Source organism: Onychomys torridus, chromosome 3, assembly GCF_903995425.1.
Source record: "Onychomys torridus chromosome 3, mOncTor1.1, whole genome shotgun sequence".
Lineage (NCBI taxonomy): Eukaryota > Metazoa > Chordata > Mammalia > Rodentia > Cricetidae > Onychomys > Onychomys torridus.
In genome coordinates, this window is record NC_050445.1 from 70,035,436 (window position 1) to 70,049,182 (window position 13,747).

General features: G+C 41.6%; 1 protein-coding gene across 1 annotated transcript in view; it reads left to right on the plus strand.

Moving 5' to 3' along the window:
* The first annotated feature begins 2,920 nt into the window (after positions 1-2,920).
* The window catches only part of LOC118579508 (multidrug resistance protein 2-like), a 77,297-nt gene continuing 66,470 nt past the window's right edge, over positions 2,921-13,747 (plus strand). The window contains exons 1-5 of the mRNA XM_036180801.1: positions 2,921-2,953; positions 3,094-3,164; positions 7,417-7,465; positions 8,980-9,142; positions 12,962-13,022. Coding sequence (XP_036036694.1) covers positions 3,100-3,164; positions 7,417-7,465; positions 8,980-9,142; positions 12,962-13,022 — 338 coding nt within the window. The 5' untranslated portion in view covers positions 2,921-2,953; positions 3,094-3,099. The remainder of the gene's footprint in view (positions 2,954-3,093; positions 3,165-7,416; positions 7,466-8,979; positions 9,143-12,961; positions 13,023-13,747) is intronic.

The window sequence follows — 13,747 nt, forward strand, 5'->3', positions numbered from 1 at the left end:
CTCCTTGTCTGCTTATCCCGCCTATACTTCCTGCCTGACTACTGGCCAAACAGCGATTTATTAAGCCAGTGTGCAAAAGCATTATCCCACAGCAGGGATCCAACACTTATCACTAATAAACAATGAAGTTTTTTCTTCTGGATATGCCCAGTCTTTTGATATTGGGGCACAGCATTATCAGAATGATCTACTACATTCATGCTAAAGAGCTATACAAAAAAAAAAAGCTAATAATGCTTTAAGTAAGTTTATGATTTTGTGTTGGGCTGCATTCACGGCTATCCTCAGCTGTGAGGACCATGGGTTGGACATACTGGAAAAGCAACAAGAGAAGAGGTCACATGTGCCAGTCTGGGGATTTGGAATCCATGTACAGTTACCTACCCTGTGCTTATAAAGGGGTGGAAGTCTGAGGTGAATCAGCACTGCTCTGTGAATCTGAGTAGAGAAGACTGAATTCATTTTTGGCCAGTCTGAAAATAGAGGGCAATAAAAAATATTAAATGCTAGGAGTAAGTTGTGAACATGCTATGTCAGAACACAAGAGTCACATCTCTGTGTCTTTCTGAATCTCTGGGTCACACCAAGTACAGTCTTCTTCCATCCTGAAAAAGGAACCAAAAGTTGCTTGAAAAAACACTGTTTTTGTTTGTTTGTTTTGTTTTGTTTTACACAATATGGTATAACTTAGAGCAGAGCATAGCCTGTGATCACCAAAAGTACTAAAAAAATCATATCTAAAGTGAGGCAGGGCAGAAAGACAGGAAAATTATAGGGAAAGCATTGAGGGAAATTGACTCTTATTCCAGGGTCTCATCTGCCTTTTCTTTTAAACTGAGAAACACCAGAAACTTCAGATACCCCTGACAACCTAGGTTTTCCAAAGATGTTTTGTCAATGAGAGTAAAGACAGTATGCTGAGGCCAAAGTGACTCCCTGTCATTCCTAACCTAAACGTTAGAAATCTACCTTACAACTTCTTCTACAAAAGGAAATTCTTTACTATGTGCCTCCCAAATCCTATAAATACAAGCCCATTGCAAAGAAACCCAAGTCCAATGGTCCTTGAGAAGCTCCTCTCCGTGTCCGGTGTGTTTTTCTTCTACTCTCTCTTGAAGCATCTTTGGTGTATATTGTTGTTGTTGTTTTTAATAAATACAACCTTGCTTTGTAATGGCTTTCCTGAAATTGTTTTCTTTGTTGAAGCTACAAATCTGTTTTTCCCAAATTGAAAGGGAACTTTTCGAGCCACTGGGGAGAATGGAGTGGAGCCTTGACCCAGTCCCTATTGTTGAAGACATAAAGTAATAACATCCTAAAGTGTCATGCTTACTAATCTGCCAAAGGAGCTGGCTCCCTCTGGAATGTTAGGGAAAACTACAAGTTGCTCATGCATTGAGGTGAGGATTGTCGGGGTAAAAGGAAGCTAAAGGGTGAAATGGCGAAGCCTACAGCCCAGAGGAAGATGAGTAGGACGCTTATAGTGTGATATGAGATAACCATACTCACCAGAGAGGAAAAGTAGGTCTGAGCCACTGAGGATGGCAAACTGCCCCCTCCCCATCCCAAAGCCATTGAGGAGCAGGTAAGACACAATTGAAAGGAGACCCCAGATCATCCCACAACAGTTAACTAAAAACTGCTGTGGCTATTTCTTGGCATCTGTGAGAACAGAGAAAGCTTGGTATAAGAAACAGGGGTCTTGCTTGGTGGTGATGGCACACACCTCTAATCCTAGAACTTTGAGGGCAGAGGCAGGTGGATCTCTGTGAGTTTGAGGCCAGCCTGGTCTACAGAGCCATCCAGGATAGCTAGAGTTGTTACACAGAGAAACCCTGTCTCAAAAAACCAAAAAAGAGCCTTTAATCCCAGCACTGGAGAGGCAGAGCCAGGCGGATCTCTGTGAATTCGAGGCCAGCATGGGCTACCAAGTGAGTTCCAGGAAAAAGGCGCAAAGCTACACAGAGAAACCCTGTCACAAAACATCAACAACAACAAAAAGAAAGAAAGAAAGAAAGAAAGAAAGAAAGAAAGAAAGAAAGAAAGAAAGAAAATACTCTGTACTTTAAAATATCATTTCTGCCCTGAAGTGCACCCATTGTATAGGACTATCATCCAAGCCAAAAACTGAATGGATATACTTTAGGAAAATACCAAACACACTTAAAGACTTTCACAGAAAAGTGTCTACCAGCCTTAAAAACACAAAAAGAAAGCAATGCTGTCAGAAGGGGACTCACAGAATAAGCAAGGTCCCTGATTGCTTTATTGACTATAATAGATCAGTTCCATCAGGTAAAGTATCCTTTTAAGTATGACTCACCAGTGATCCACCTGTGCACTATCTAGGCTTATACACTTCTATGGAGACTACCAGAACATGTTGAGACAAGTCTCACTGAGGATTCCAGCTCCCTTCTCCAAAGGAAGCGCCTCGGTTTCGCAACCTCTTCTGCAGGCTCGCCCAATCCCGCCCACCGGGCTGATTGGCCCGGGAGCCGCGGGGTGGCGGCTGGCGACTACTTTAGTCCCCAGCGCTCCAAAGCCCTCGGGCTCCTTTCTGCAGCGGCTCTTGAAGCTTCAAGAGGCTGAGGCCGCTGTCCGCATCTTCCCAGGCTCCGCCAGACTCAGGGTCGCTTCTTCCAAATTCCACGTCTTGCCGGACTTTGCGAAAAGGAAAGCCAAAGGTAGAGACACGTGCGGTGGGCTGTTCCCCAGAAGGGTTGGCTGCTCCGGATGCCCGAGCCTGGTCCAGGGGGCTGGGGCCTCGGAAGTGCGTGCGGACACAGTGGCGACAGCCCCGAGTCGCTCCGGGAGTCCCCGAGCCGGTGTTTTCGGCGCCAGCCCGGCGCTGTGGATCCTGCTGCCCAGCTCCGAGCAGGGCGGGCCGGCAGGATCCAGAACCCAGCACTCGGTCCACGTGGGTGACCCGGGAGCTCCCCGGATCCCTGGGGTGAGTTACCTCCAGGCCCAGTCCTGCAAGCACCAGGGCGGGGCTCCTCCTCACCGCTGGCCTCTGCTGGGCAGTGAGGTCAGCCCAGGCTCTGGACCCCGGGGCATGTATTTGGCTGATGGACTGTGGTTTCTCCCCAGATCCTGATGGAGCTTGAAGAGGACCTTAACGGAGGCGCAGACAAGAACTTCTCGAAGATGGGCAAAAAGAGGTAGCCAGATTGTTTCACTTTCATACTTGACATGTCTTGTACATTTGAGCAATTAGTTTGTAGTCTCCAGCACCGCACTCAATGATTAGTGGTTATTTCAGCCTTCAGAAACATAAACCAGCCACTGGAGGAACTGCTTGGAGCAGTCCTTCAGATGTGTGTAACAGAACGAGGCTCCTGTTCAGCCTTTCTCTGGACCGGGCCATTGCTCAGATCCGTTAAGTTTTATGAGCTCTGTTGATTGCTAAGGCGCCTGAGCTGCTTGGGCCCTCTGCTGTGGTAAACAACCACACAAACACAGAATGTGGCATGACAGGTGAAACAGAACAAAACTGCATTCAGATCTTTTCAGGCTTGTTATCCATACTTCAATTAAAAAACTGAAAATGTAATTGGTAAGAGAACATCAGTATATTTTTATTACAATGGACTGCCTGTGACAGGAAATTAAAAAATCACTCATTAGGCTCATTGTTTATAGAAAATTGTAAACTAATATACTAGGAATTAGTAGATATATTAACATTATTAATATTCAACTTTTCAGTGTAAGGAGGGAAAGTACAAAAGGGAAAATAAATTTTATGTTTAAAAATATGAAATTAGAATAAGAAACTTCAATATGAAGTCATGATTTTTAAAAAAAATTTTTTTTTTTAATTTTTAGTTGTTCACGTTCAGTCCACTGAAAAGGATGTTGGAAATAAACACTCTTGATGCTTTCTGTTAAAGAAAGGGATGCTATATAGAACAGCTAATTTCAGCCAGATCTAGGACAGAGAAAATACAAAGTGAGCCTGGAGTATCTGATACTAACAGGCAATGAGTCAGGACTTAATGGACAGGTCAAAAGACATAGCAGAATCAGCAAGATGGGTCAGAAGGTAAAGGCACCTCCTTTGAAGCCTGACAAGCCCTAGTTTGAACTGTTTCCAGAACCCACATAGCAGAAGCAGAAACCATCTGCAGGTTGCAAGTCAACCCTGACCTCCATATGCACTTGCAGACATGCCCTCCAGTGTGCATGGATTCATGCACAATAAATACATAAAATGCAAAAAACCAGATATGGGAGCGGGCTGGAGGAATTTCTACTGGCCTATGTTGGGGAAGTTTGAACTTCAAAGAAAATAATTGCTCTAAAAGACTTTGAGATGCTGAGTACAATGCAGTTAATGACATTCCAAGAGGAGAGAACAGGATGAGAGGTAAAGCATTCTAGGAAACTTCCTTGCAGAAAAATGCAGCTATCTGGAACACACACTACCCATCAGGTGAGGGTTGTCCAAGGATTGGAGCCATTCAGAGAGGAGAGTGTCCTTCCCAGGGAAAGAATTCCCTCTTAGCAATTTCAACAAGTAATCAGAGGCAGCACAGCTGGTGGTGGAGGCTGGTGGTGGTGGCTGGTGGTGGAGGCTGGTGGTGGTGGCTGGTGGTGGAGGCTGGTGGTGGTGGCTGGTGGTGAGGCTGGTGGTGGTGGCTGATGGTGGAGGCTGGTGGTGGTGGTGGAGCAGGCTGTGAAGGTGCTCAGCATGTGGTGGAATTTGAGGAGACTGTGCTTGTAAAAAATGTTTCATCTGAATCCAGCCAGGCTTCTAGGCTAGAGCTATCTAAGAGAAATATTGCGAGACATATATGTAGTTTTAAATCCCCCCCCCCTCAACATTAAAAAGTAAAGAAATCATGTTTGGAAAAGTATTGGGTATCCAGACATAGTAATTTTTATATATGTAATAAAAATTATGAGTCACATGACATTCTCTTTCACACTAAGTCCATATTTTTATATTTATATCCCATTTCTGCTCAGTTTGAAACACATATCCATTATGTGGTATGTTTTAGAAGGTAATTGCTTAGCGGAGTAGCTTAAAGAACTGTGTTCACATGCACATGTGCACCTGTGTGTACACTGGACTTGTTTTTCCCTGAGATAGGATCTTGCTGTGTAGCAAGGTGGAGACTGTCCACAGACTCACCGTGTACCCCAGGCTGGCCTGCATTTGTAGATCACCCCACCTCCTCTGTCCCTCAGAGCTGGAGTTACAGGTTTGCACCACCACTCTTAAGTATATTGCAGACAAAGTACCGCATGATGTTCAAAGAGGAAGGTAAAGAAAATAGATGGTTTGATTCTACAGGTATCTTCATTTTATTATTGGTTCTGTCGTGACTTCAAAGTGGAGAAATTCCTTTTCCTTTTTGTTTAGTGGCTCTTATTAAACTGCTTAACAGCACTGATTTGTTATTATTTATTTATTTTTATGGTTCTGAGAATCTACTCTAGGATGTTGCCTGGATGAGCCCCAAAGTCATTTTTAAGTTTTAGTTCTGGGAGAGAGAATACAGGTTGTTACCAGTTCTCACTCCTAGTAGATTGCTCAGAACATTCTTCAGCTCAGAACACAATGCTCAAAAAGACAAATTGATAGTCAAGCATGTTATTATGGAAATTTCATAGACATACATTACAGATAGTACCCTTCCCCTTCAGTACTAGGGCTGAACCCAGGGCCTTGTGCATGCTAGACGAGTGTCTACTACCAAATTATATCTCTGGCCCAGTGATAGGCAAATGCTGTACCACTGAACTCCATCCTGGCTGAAGTCTCAGAGGTTTGCATCTCCTGCCTCACAGATCCATGGTCCAGCAGCAGATTGCCTTCTAAATCTCAGTGTTTGTTCTAGCAACAAGACCTGGGGCAGGTTAAGTAACTCTTGTGCGTGTTTCTTCTCTGTCAAAGGTCAACAAGTGTGCCTTCCTCAGAGTCCTTAATGAGTTACTCAAGCTCATGCCTAGAATGCCACCTCTCGGGTAGTATCAGTGTCAGAGAAGGAAAGAGTAAGGACGAAGCACAGAGCTGGAATGCTTCATGGCGGTCTCTTTTCTTGAATCCTAGCTCCAGGGATACTGAAGCTATGTTTTAGATGCGCCAGCACAGGACCCATCCTGAGCCTGTGTGTTTGTGTCCATGTTGTACCACTAAAACCTGGACTTTTCTCCCCTTGAAACTATCTTCTTACTTCATTTAGTACATGAAAAAAAAAACCTTTTAAACTTAAAAGTCTGGGTCAAAGTGCTGTTCTTTGTAAACAGTCTTCCCTAAGATGGGTTTAGTATAGCTTGCCATCCCTGCTGGCAGTGATAGGTGGTGGGTGACAGACTTGGGTTGGTTGGAGGTAGAGTTATTTGACTTGCAGCTTTGAAGAATAGTTGACTTTTTTACGTATAAGGACAGCTTTTTGGCAATTTATAGTTTTTTTTTGTTTGTTTGTTTTTTTTTAAACATGGCTTTTAAAGGCTACATTTGATTCCATTATAGTCCACTTAGTACCTCAGATATCCTTGTGGAATTAGATTTGCTCATAGAGTAATTTAATTACCTTTCAAGTTAGGATACTTATGTCCAACATCCCATCATTGCTCTCCCTGAGGTAAAGAGAATGATTACAGATACTACCCGTAGTGCCGATAGATAGAGAGATAGAGAGATAGAGAGATAGAGAGATAGATAGATAGATAGATAAATGTATGTCTAGGTAGTAATTAAACTATAGCTAGACTTTCCAAGAAGGTAATTGGGCAAATTAATTTTGGAACATGATTTATTTTCTTTTTTTTTTTCAAGTAGAGTATCACTATGTAGCCCAGGTTTTCTTCCTACTTATAATAATCCTGCCTTATCCAGCTTAGTACTTGAATTATAAATATGCTTTGCCATGCCTAGCCATAATATTCTAATTAGACTAAAATTAACCAAAAAAGGAAAAAAAAATTAGAAAACTCTTTTTCAATATGTATTATTTTATTTGCAAATAAATGTGTGGATGCGTGTATTCATCACAAAAATTAGGAAATATCTACACAAGAAAATGTTCTTATACAAATCCCAACAGGATGGGGATGGCCAGGAATGACACTCCAGGTTTCCCAGCTCCACACACACTATTGCATGTTTGTGCCCCCCCCCCCCCCCCCCCCCGCCGCCTCCATGAGAACACACATGCACACAAGCATAAAGAGTTAAAATAGGAATGCAATTCCCAGTGATAATAGTCATATATTCAGATGTCTAAAGTGTATGAACATTTGTATTTACACTTCACAAGTGGTATCAGACTGTTTGAATGAGCACTCTGTAGGCCTGTCTGCCCTGTCTGTCCTGGCTGTCATTGGCTCATAACAGGCTGGGACCTAAAGTTTTCGTAGCATTTTTGAAGCTTTGCATAAATCCTTTGTTGTGTTCTTCAGTAAAAAGGAGAAGAAAGAAAAGAAACCAGCCGTTGGCATATTTGAGATGGTGAGTTTGGGCTTTAGTCGTTATTTAAAATACCTCAAGACAGAGATGTTCCACACGATATAAGGCTTTCTTAGAAAGTATGAAAATGTGGAGGTAAAGTTAATTGATTGGATTTAGCTCATTTTCAGAAGAATGCCAATCATAATTTGTCATGTGCTGAACCTCAGCAGCTTCCCCTTCCTGGCTTAGATTTCAGTTTTTTACAAATTAGTTATGTTGCCAGTGATCTTTTACCTATATTTTTCTTGATGGTCATTGCCAGCGGTAGAGGAAAGCTGCTGTATCATGTGCTGTCGCTTTGGTACTGTTTACAGCAGGGTCCTGCTGTGTGTGTAGGAAAAATGGCTTCAGACTCTTGACCCTTCTACCACCTGCCTTCCAGGTGCTGGGATTACTATTATATCACTGCACTTGATAACATGCCATCCTTCAAGGCCCTGGACTCCTGGGTGCTGGGATTACCATGGTATACCACCATGCCTGATAACATGCTATCTTTCAAGGCCTTGAATTCCTGGCAGGTTTGACTCAAAGTCCTATGTATCCATGTTTGAATAGTTTATCTAATTTTTTTTATTATTAATAAAATTCGAAGTCAAATATTGGGGTAAAAACCTTATTGATCAGAGAAGCGATGGAGAAGCCGCCAGGGACCTTTGCTCTTGATCCAAAAGGGCCCTTGAATCTTTCTAAACCCCTCCCTAGTACTTCCTGTGTCTCTCTGTATGTATCCTGGGTCCTTAGTCAGCTAGTCACTAACTCTGCCCCTGATTAAAGGTGAAACTTTATTGGCAGTCTTGGAGTATCAGTGTGAACAAATATTCCGCAACACACATTAATAAAGGTCGTGGTGGATTATCAGTTCCTAGGATTTGGCATCCAGGTGTCTTCTCTCTGTTCAGTTAAATCTGGAAATGTTTACAATTGTGTGGAGAAAGGTATTTCTCCTCAGTGATTATAATTCCAGTCACAGTGTCTGTTAATGTTGGCCACCACAGAATGAGAATGATTTTTATCTTTTCAAAATACTATTTTTCTGCTATCACCTTTTTGGAAACTTAAGAAATTGTCATCAGATATTACAGAAGACACACTGAATTTAGTATGAAGAATTACTACATGGGGCTGAAGAAATGGCTCAGCTGCTAAATGTACTTGATGCTCTTACAGAGGACTGGCGTTCAGTTCCCAGCACCCACATCAGGCAACTCTCCACCACCTGTAACTCCAGCTCTATGGGATCTTATGCTTTTTTCTGACTTTGACGGCACTCACATTCATGTGCCCCCCCACACAAATAGATACACACACACACACACATACACGTAAATAAAAGTAAAAATAAGTTAAAAAAAATTGGTACAGCTCCTGGTGAGATTATTGTCAAAGTTCATCAGAGGGGGAGGAGAGCTCAGTGTGGCACAGCAGAGTGACAGTCTGAAGAGTGTTTGGATCTGGGGTCTATTTTGAAGCACCACCTGTGGTTGCATGTGCCCTGCTCTTCTTCCTCCTAGTTTCGCTATGCAGATTGGCTGGACAAGCTGCTCATGGTCCTGGGGACGCTGGCTGCTGTTATCCATGGGACTTCACTTCCGCTCTTGATGCTGGTGTTTGGACACATGACCGATAGTTTTACAAAAGCAGAAAACACTATTTCACCAAATATTACTAATCAAAGTAAGGATTATTTGTGCTACTGAATTTATTGGAGTTTTGCAAATAACATTCACTTGATGTACCATTTGCAGGGTCTTTACTGAATATACAGTGTTGTGTTTTGTGCACTGAAGGTGGAGGGTCAGAGCTCTAGCTCATGCTTGTAATGAATTTGAGAAGAAAATGTTTATGGGCACTAGAACATCCAAGAGAAGTGTTGGCAGAGATACGTAGGAAAGGAAGGAGCTCTGTGAAGTCAGGAGGAAGTACAGGAATGTAATCCGAACTGTGAATGGTGAGCTGCAATAGTTACCAGAGTTCGTGGCTGTGAGTGTAAGTGAGGAAGGAGTTCAGGGTGATGCTGATGCTTTTAGCCTGAGAAGCTGGAGGACATGGCTACTCTCAAATGAGATGAGAAAGAGGAAGGGGCAGTTTTGGGTGTTGTCATGGGTTGGCCTGTCAGAAAGCAGATCCAGGATTGGAGAACTAAATGAGGTCTGAGACAGTTGTTTATGAGAGAGAGGGAGAGGATCAGGGTGAAGGAGAGAGAGAGGGAGGGAGGGAGGGAGGGAGGGAGGCAGAGAGGTGCAGGATGGGAAAAGTAATGTGGAAAGTGATAATTGAAAGAGAGTGAAGAGGTTTAGAGAGACCCTCTCTGAAGGACAACTCCAGTGAGCAGGAGGAATGCTTTCTCAGGGTAGAGCCACAGGTGGGATGTGGGTTAGTGTCAGGCTCTGAAGGCAGGTGGATGAGGAACTGGGAATCTGCATGTTTTCTGCTGATTGGTAGGTCCTCCTGTCTGCCAGGGATATGTTTCAAGACTGTCCTGTGGATACCTGAAACCATAGAGAATACTGAACTCTGCATATATTTATAGTGTATTTCTAATACATGCATACCAATTATAAAGTTTAATTTATAAATTAGGCATGATAAGAGATTAATGACAATAACTGGTAAGAACAACAAATACAACAATGTACTGGGTTAAAAGTTATTTTCAGTGTTTGTTCATATTTTCTAACATCTTAATTGTGTTCTCATCGTCCTTATGATGATGTCAGATGATGTAATTTCACAGTTCACTGCAGGAGACTGAATCCTCAGAAAGTCTAACTTTGCATAAATAGGGGACTTGTTAGGGCTTAATTTTCTCAGTAAGATTGGAAGCAAGAAACTTGTTGATAAGGAAAGATGTAAAAAAGCACCCCAGGGAGGGAAGAAATGAGTGAGCTATTGAAATACTTTGCCTCCATTTGACACAAATACCCTTGACTTGGGGGACACAGGTTGCTAGACACAGAGCTTCAATTTTCATGTAACTGTTGATCATGCAGAGACTGAGTTAAAGTAAACTGTAGGAAGACTTATAGTTCAGTTTGTACTCAGTAAACATGTTGGTGAATTATAGTTATATATTTAGGTATGTGTGTGTGTCAACAATTAATGAAAACAGAGGCCAGGAATTTGAAAGACAGCAAGTAGAATTTGGGAGGGTTTGGAGGAAAGGGAAGGAGGGATATGATGTAATTATACTATAATCTCAAAAAGAAAAACAAATAAAAAAATAAAGTTGGCAATGCCTATATGAGAAAACCTTTGGTAATTCAATGATACTCTTAGCTTACAAGGACCCTTCTATTTTATTAATTTTAATTATTGTGGGATAGGATATTCAGGTGGATATGTGGAGCTATAGCTTCGGGAGGCTGTGAGCTGCACAGTGTGGGTTCTGGGAATTGACACTGGGTCCTCTGTAAGAACAGTTAACACTATAATCCCCCGAGCCATTGCCTCATCTCTGGACTTTTATAATTTGATATTAGCCTGGCTGTGGTGGCGCATGCCTTTAATGCCAGCACTTGGGAGGCAGAGGCAGGCGGATCTCTGTGATTTCGAGGCCAGCCTGGGCTCCAAAGTGAGTTCCAGGAAAGGTGCAAAGCTACACAGAGAAACCATGTCTCGAAAAAACAAAAAACAAAAAAGTTGATATTAGAGACCAAACCCTTGGGTTTATACATCATTTGAACTTGTTTTTGAGGTGCTGAGAATTGAACTTATGGCTTCACAGACACTAGGCAAGTGCTCTCCCACTGGGCTTATCTTCCTAGCCTGATATTTGAGTTAAGTCTATGATAAACACTGAATCCTTTCCCAAGAAATATGCATCAATATCCAAACCAATTTGCAGTATGTTGGACCTTTGCTGATTTGTTCATGGGTCCTGGGGTCCACTATGTGTTTCTGAAGAATGCATGGTTTATCCTGATTTAGAACTATAGCCATTTTGTGAATGTGATGGCCTAGACTACGGAGCTTCCTTGTTTACTAATTGCTCAAGGAGGCCCAGGTTCTAGAGGGCTTTACACAAAACATGACTATAGCCAGATAGCCGTGTAAAGACTTAAGTGGGCCCATCCTTCATTGCTGCTGCCACAGTCCCCTTGTGAGCTCTTCTGATACCCTGCCTGGTCTCAGCATAGACTTGGCCTTACTATTTTATTGTGAGGTCTGATTTCTTAACATTCTACCCGCATCTCTCTTTATCTGGATGTTAAAATATTTCCAGCCTTTCTCTCAGACTCTGATGACTGAGTGTCAGGAAATTCTCTAGCTCTGCCACACACACACACACGTGTGTGTGTGTGTGTGTGTGTGTGTGTGTGTGTGTGTGTGTACAAAGCTTAACCACCAGGAGCTTTCTGTAGTTTCTGAATTCACATCTCCACATGAACCAAGTGGCCTACATAAAGGCTGTTGTGTTTTCAGTGTGTGCTTCTGATACTGCCAGGACACACAGAAGCCTAATGACATCCAGGAAATTAAAGAAATGATTGTGAATTGGCATCAGATAGGACTAGAGACTGGACAATACATGAGTTGAGGGGGTTTAAATCCTGCACGGGATATGGAGAAAGGTCAGGGGACTCAGAAGCTCACTCAGTCTTCACACATGTCCATATTACTCACATTGCAACTCATCCTTTTTCTTCCTTTCCATCCCCTCTGCTTGACTTCCACACATACTATAATCTTATATTTTGCAATGACTGCAAGATTTGAAATGTGCCTTTTCTTGACCTAGCAGTCTTGATTATGATAATTTTTCCTATACCGTATTTATCATATTTTCACATATATGTTCACATATTCTTATACAGTATTATTTGTCTGTTTATCAAACCTAGAGCATAGTGTTTGCTAGGTAAATACACTCACTGAGCAGTGTTCTCAATAACAGTGTGATATTGGAAACAACCAAAATGAATGCAGACTTAGAATTGATACAAGCATACACTGTCAAGAAAAATTGATACTGAATGTAGACCAAGATTCACATTTTTTTTAAGTTTTGCATGTGAATTTGACAGCATATACACAAAAATATTGAACAGTAGTTATTTGTATCTATGTGAATGGTTAAAGTTTTGGGGTTTGTAATGTATTTGTTTCAGACAGTTAGTTCTTCCTAATATTGGATAATGTTGTGTTCTTCATGATAATCTTGAAATAACAATAAAAGTAGAGAAATGCAGTGTTAGTGTTTAAATATGGGCTCAAGTGTTCAGTCGCATTGGTATTTATTTGTCGTGGTGGGTTTCTTCTTGAAAATGATCCTCATTTCATGTAGGCTTTGTGCAGTTGCACATGGCAGCATAGAAGTGTTTGAATGGATGTCATTAACGCTTGGATGGAAACCAAATTAAATTTAACTGGATCTCTTGGTTCTGGTTTTGTATTGAGTTTCAAGTGAAATAAGTTTGGTTTATTTTCATATGCTTATTTTTACTGGAGTCCAAAGAGCCATAAATGGGCCAGCTCTGTTTTCTGGTTGTCCAGGTGAAACCAACAATACTCAGATCATCATCAGCAGCGGCGATCTGGAGGAAGACATGGCCACGTAATTCCACACTTGCTTTATTCTTTCATTAATCTTTTCTGCGTTAATCTGGTTAGAATATCTGTAAAATTTCTCACTCATATAATATGATTTGAAATTGAATTAAAAACCATTGCCCATAGCTTTGTAATTATTAGTGTGCTTCTTGCACAGTATCCCTAGTAATAATTATAATAACAGTGGCTAGCGAGGAAATTTTAAACTCAGCATCTAATTATAAATAATGAAATGAAACATCCTAGCATAACTGGGTGGTGGTATCACACGCCTTTAATTCCAGCACTCCAGAAGCAGGTGGATCTCTGTGAGATCGAGGCCATCCTGGTCTACAAATCGAGTTCTAGGACAGCCAGAGCTGTTACACAGAGAAACAAACAAACAACCCTTAAGAAACAAAAGCAAAAACAGAATCCTAGAATAAATAAATGTTTGATTTTGACCTTGGCTTACCTTGGGAAAATATTTTGTTAATTATTTCATGCTTTGAAATTTGTTCTGAGAAAATCTTAGAACAAATGTGCAAGGATCCATGAGAATATTCAGATAACATGATTCTAGGAATGGTCTGACATGTTTCAAGGAAGTGGAGACACTTGATCATATTTGAACGATAAGACACGAACACTCTAAATACTATTGTAGAGAGGCATTATTTTTATATTGTCACGACTACAAGTCCCTCTTTTTCTTTCTTCTGTTTTTGAGACAAGGTCTGACCTCCTGAT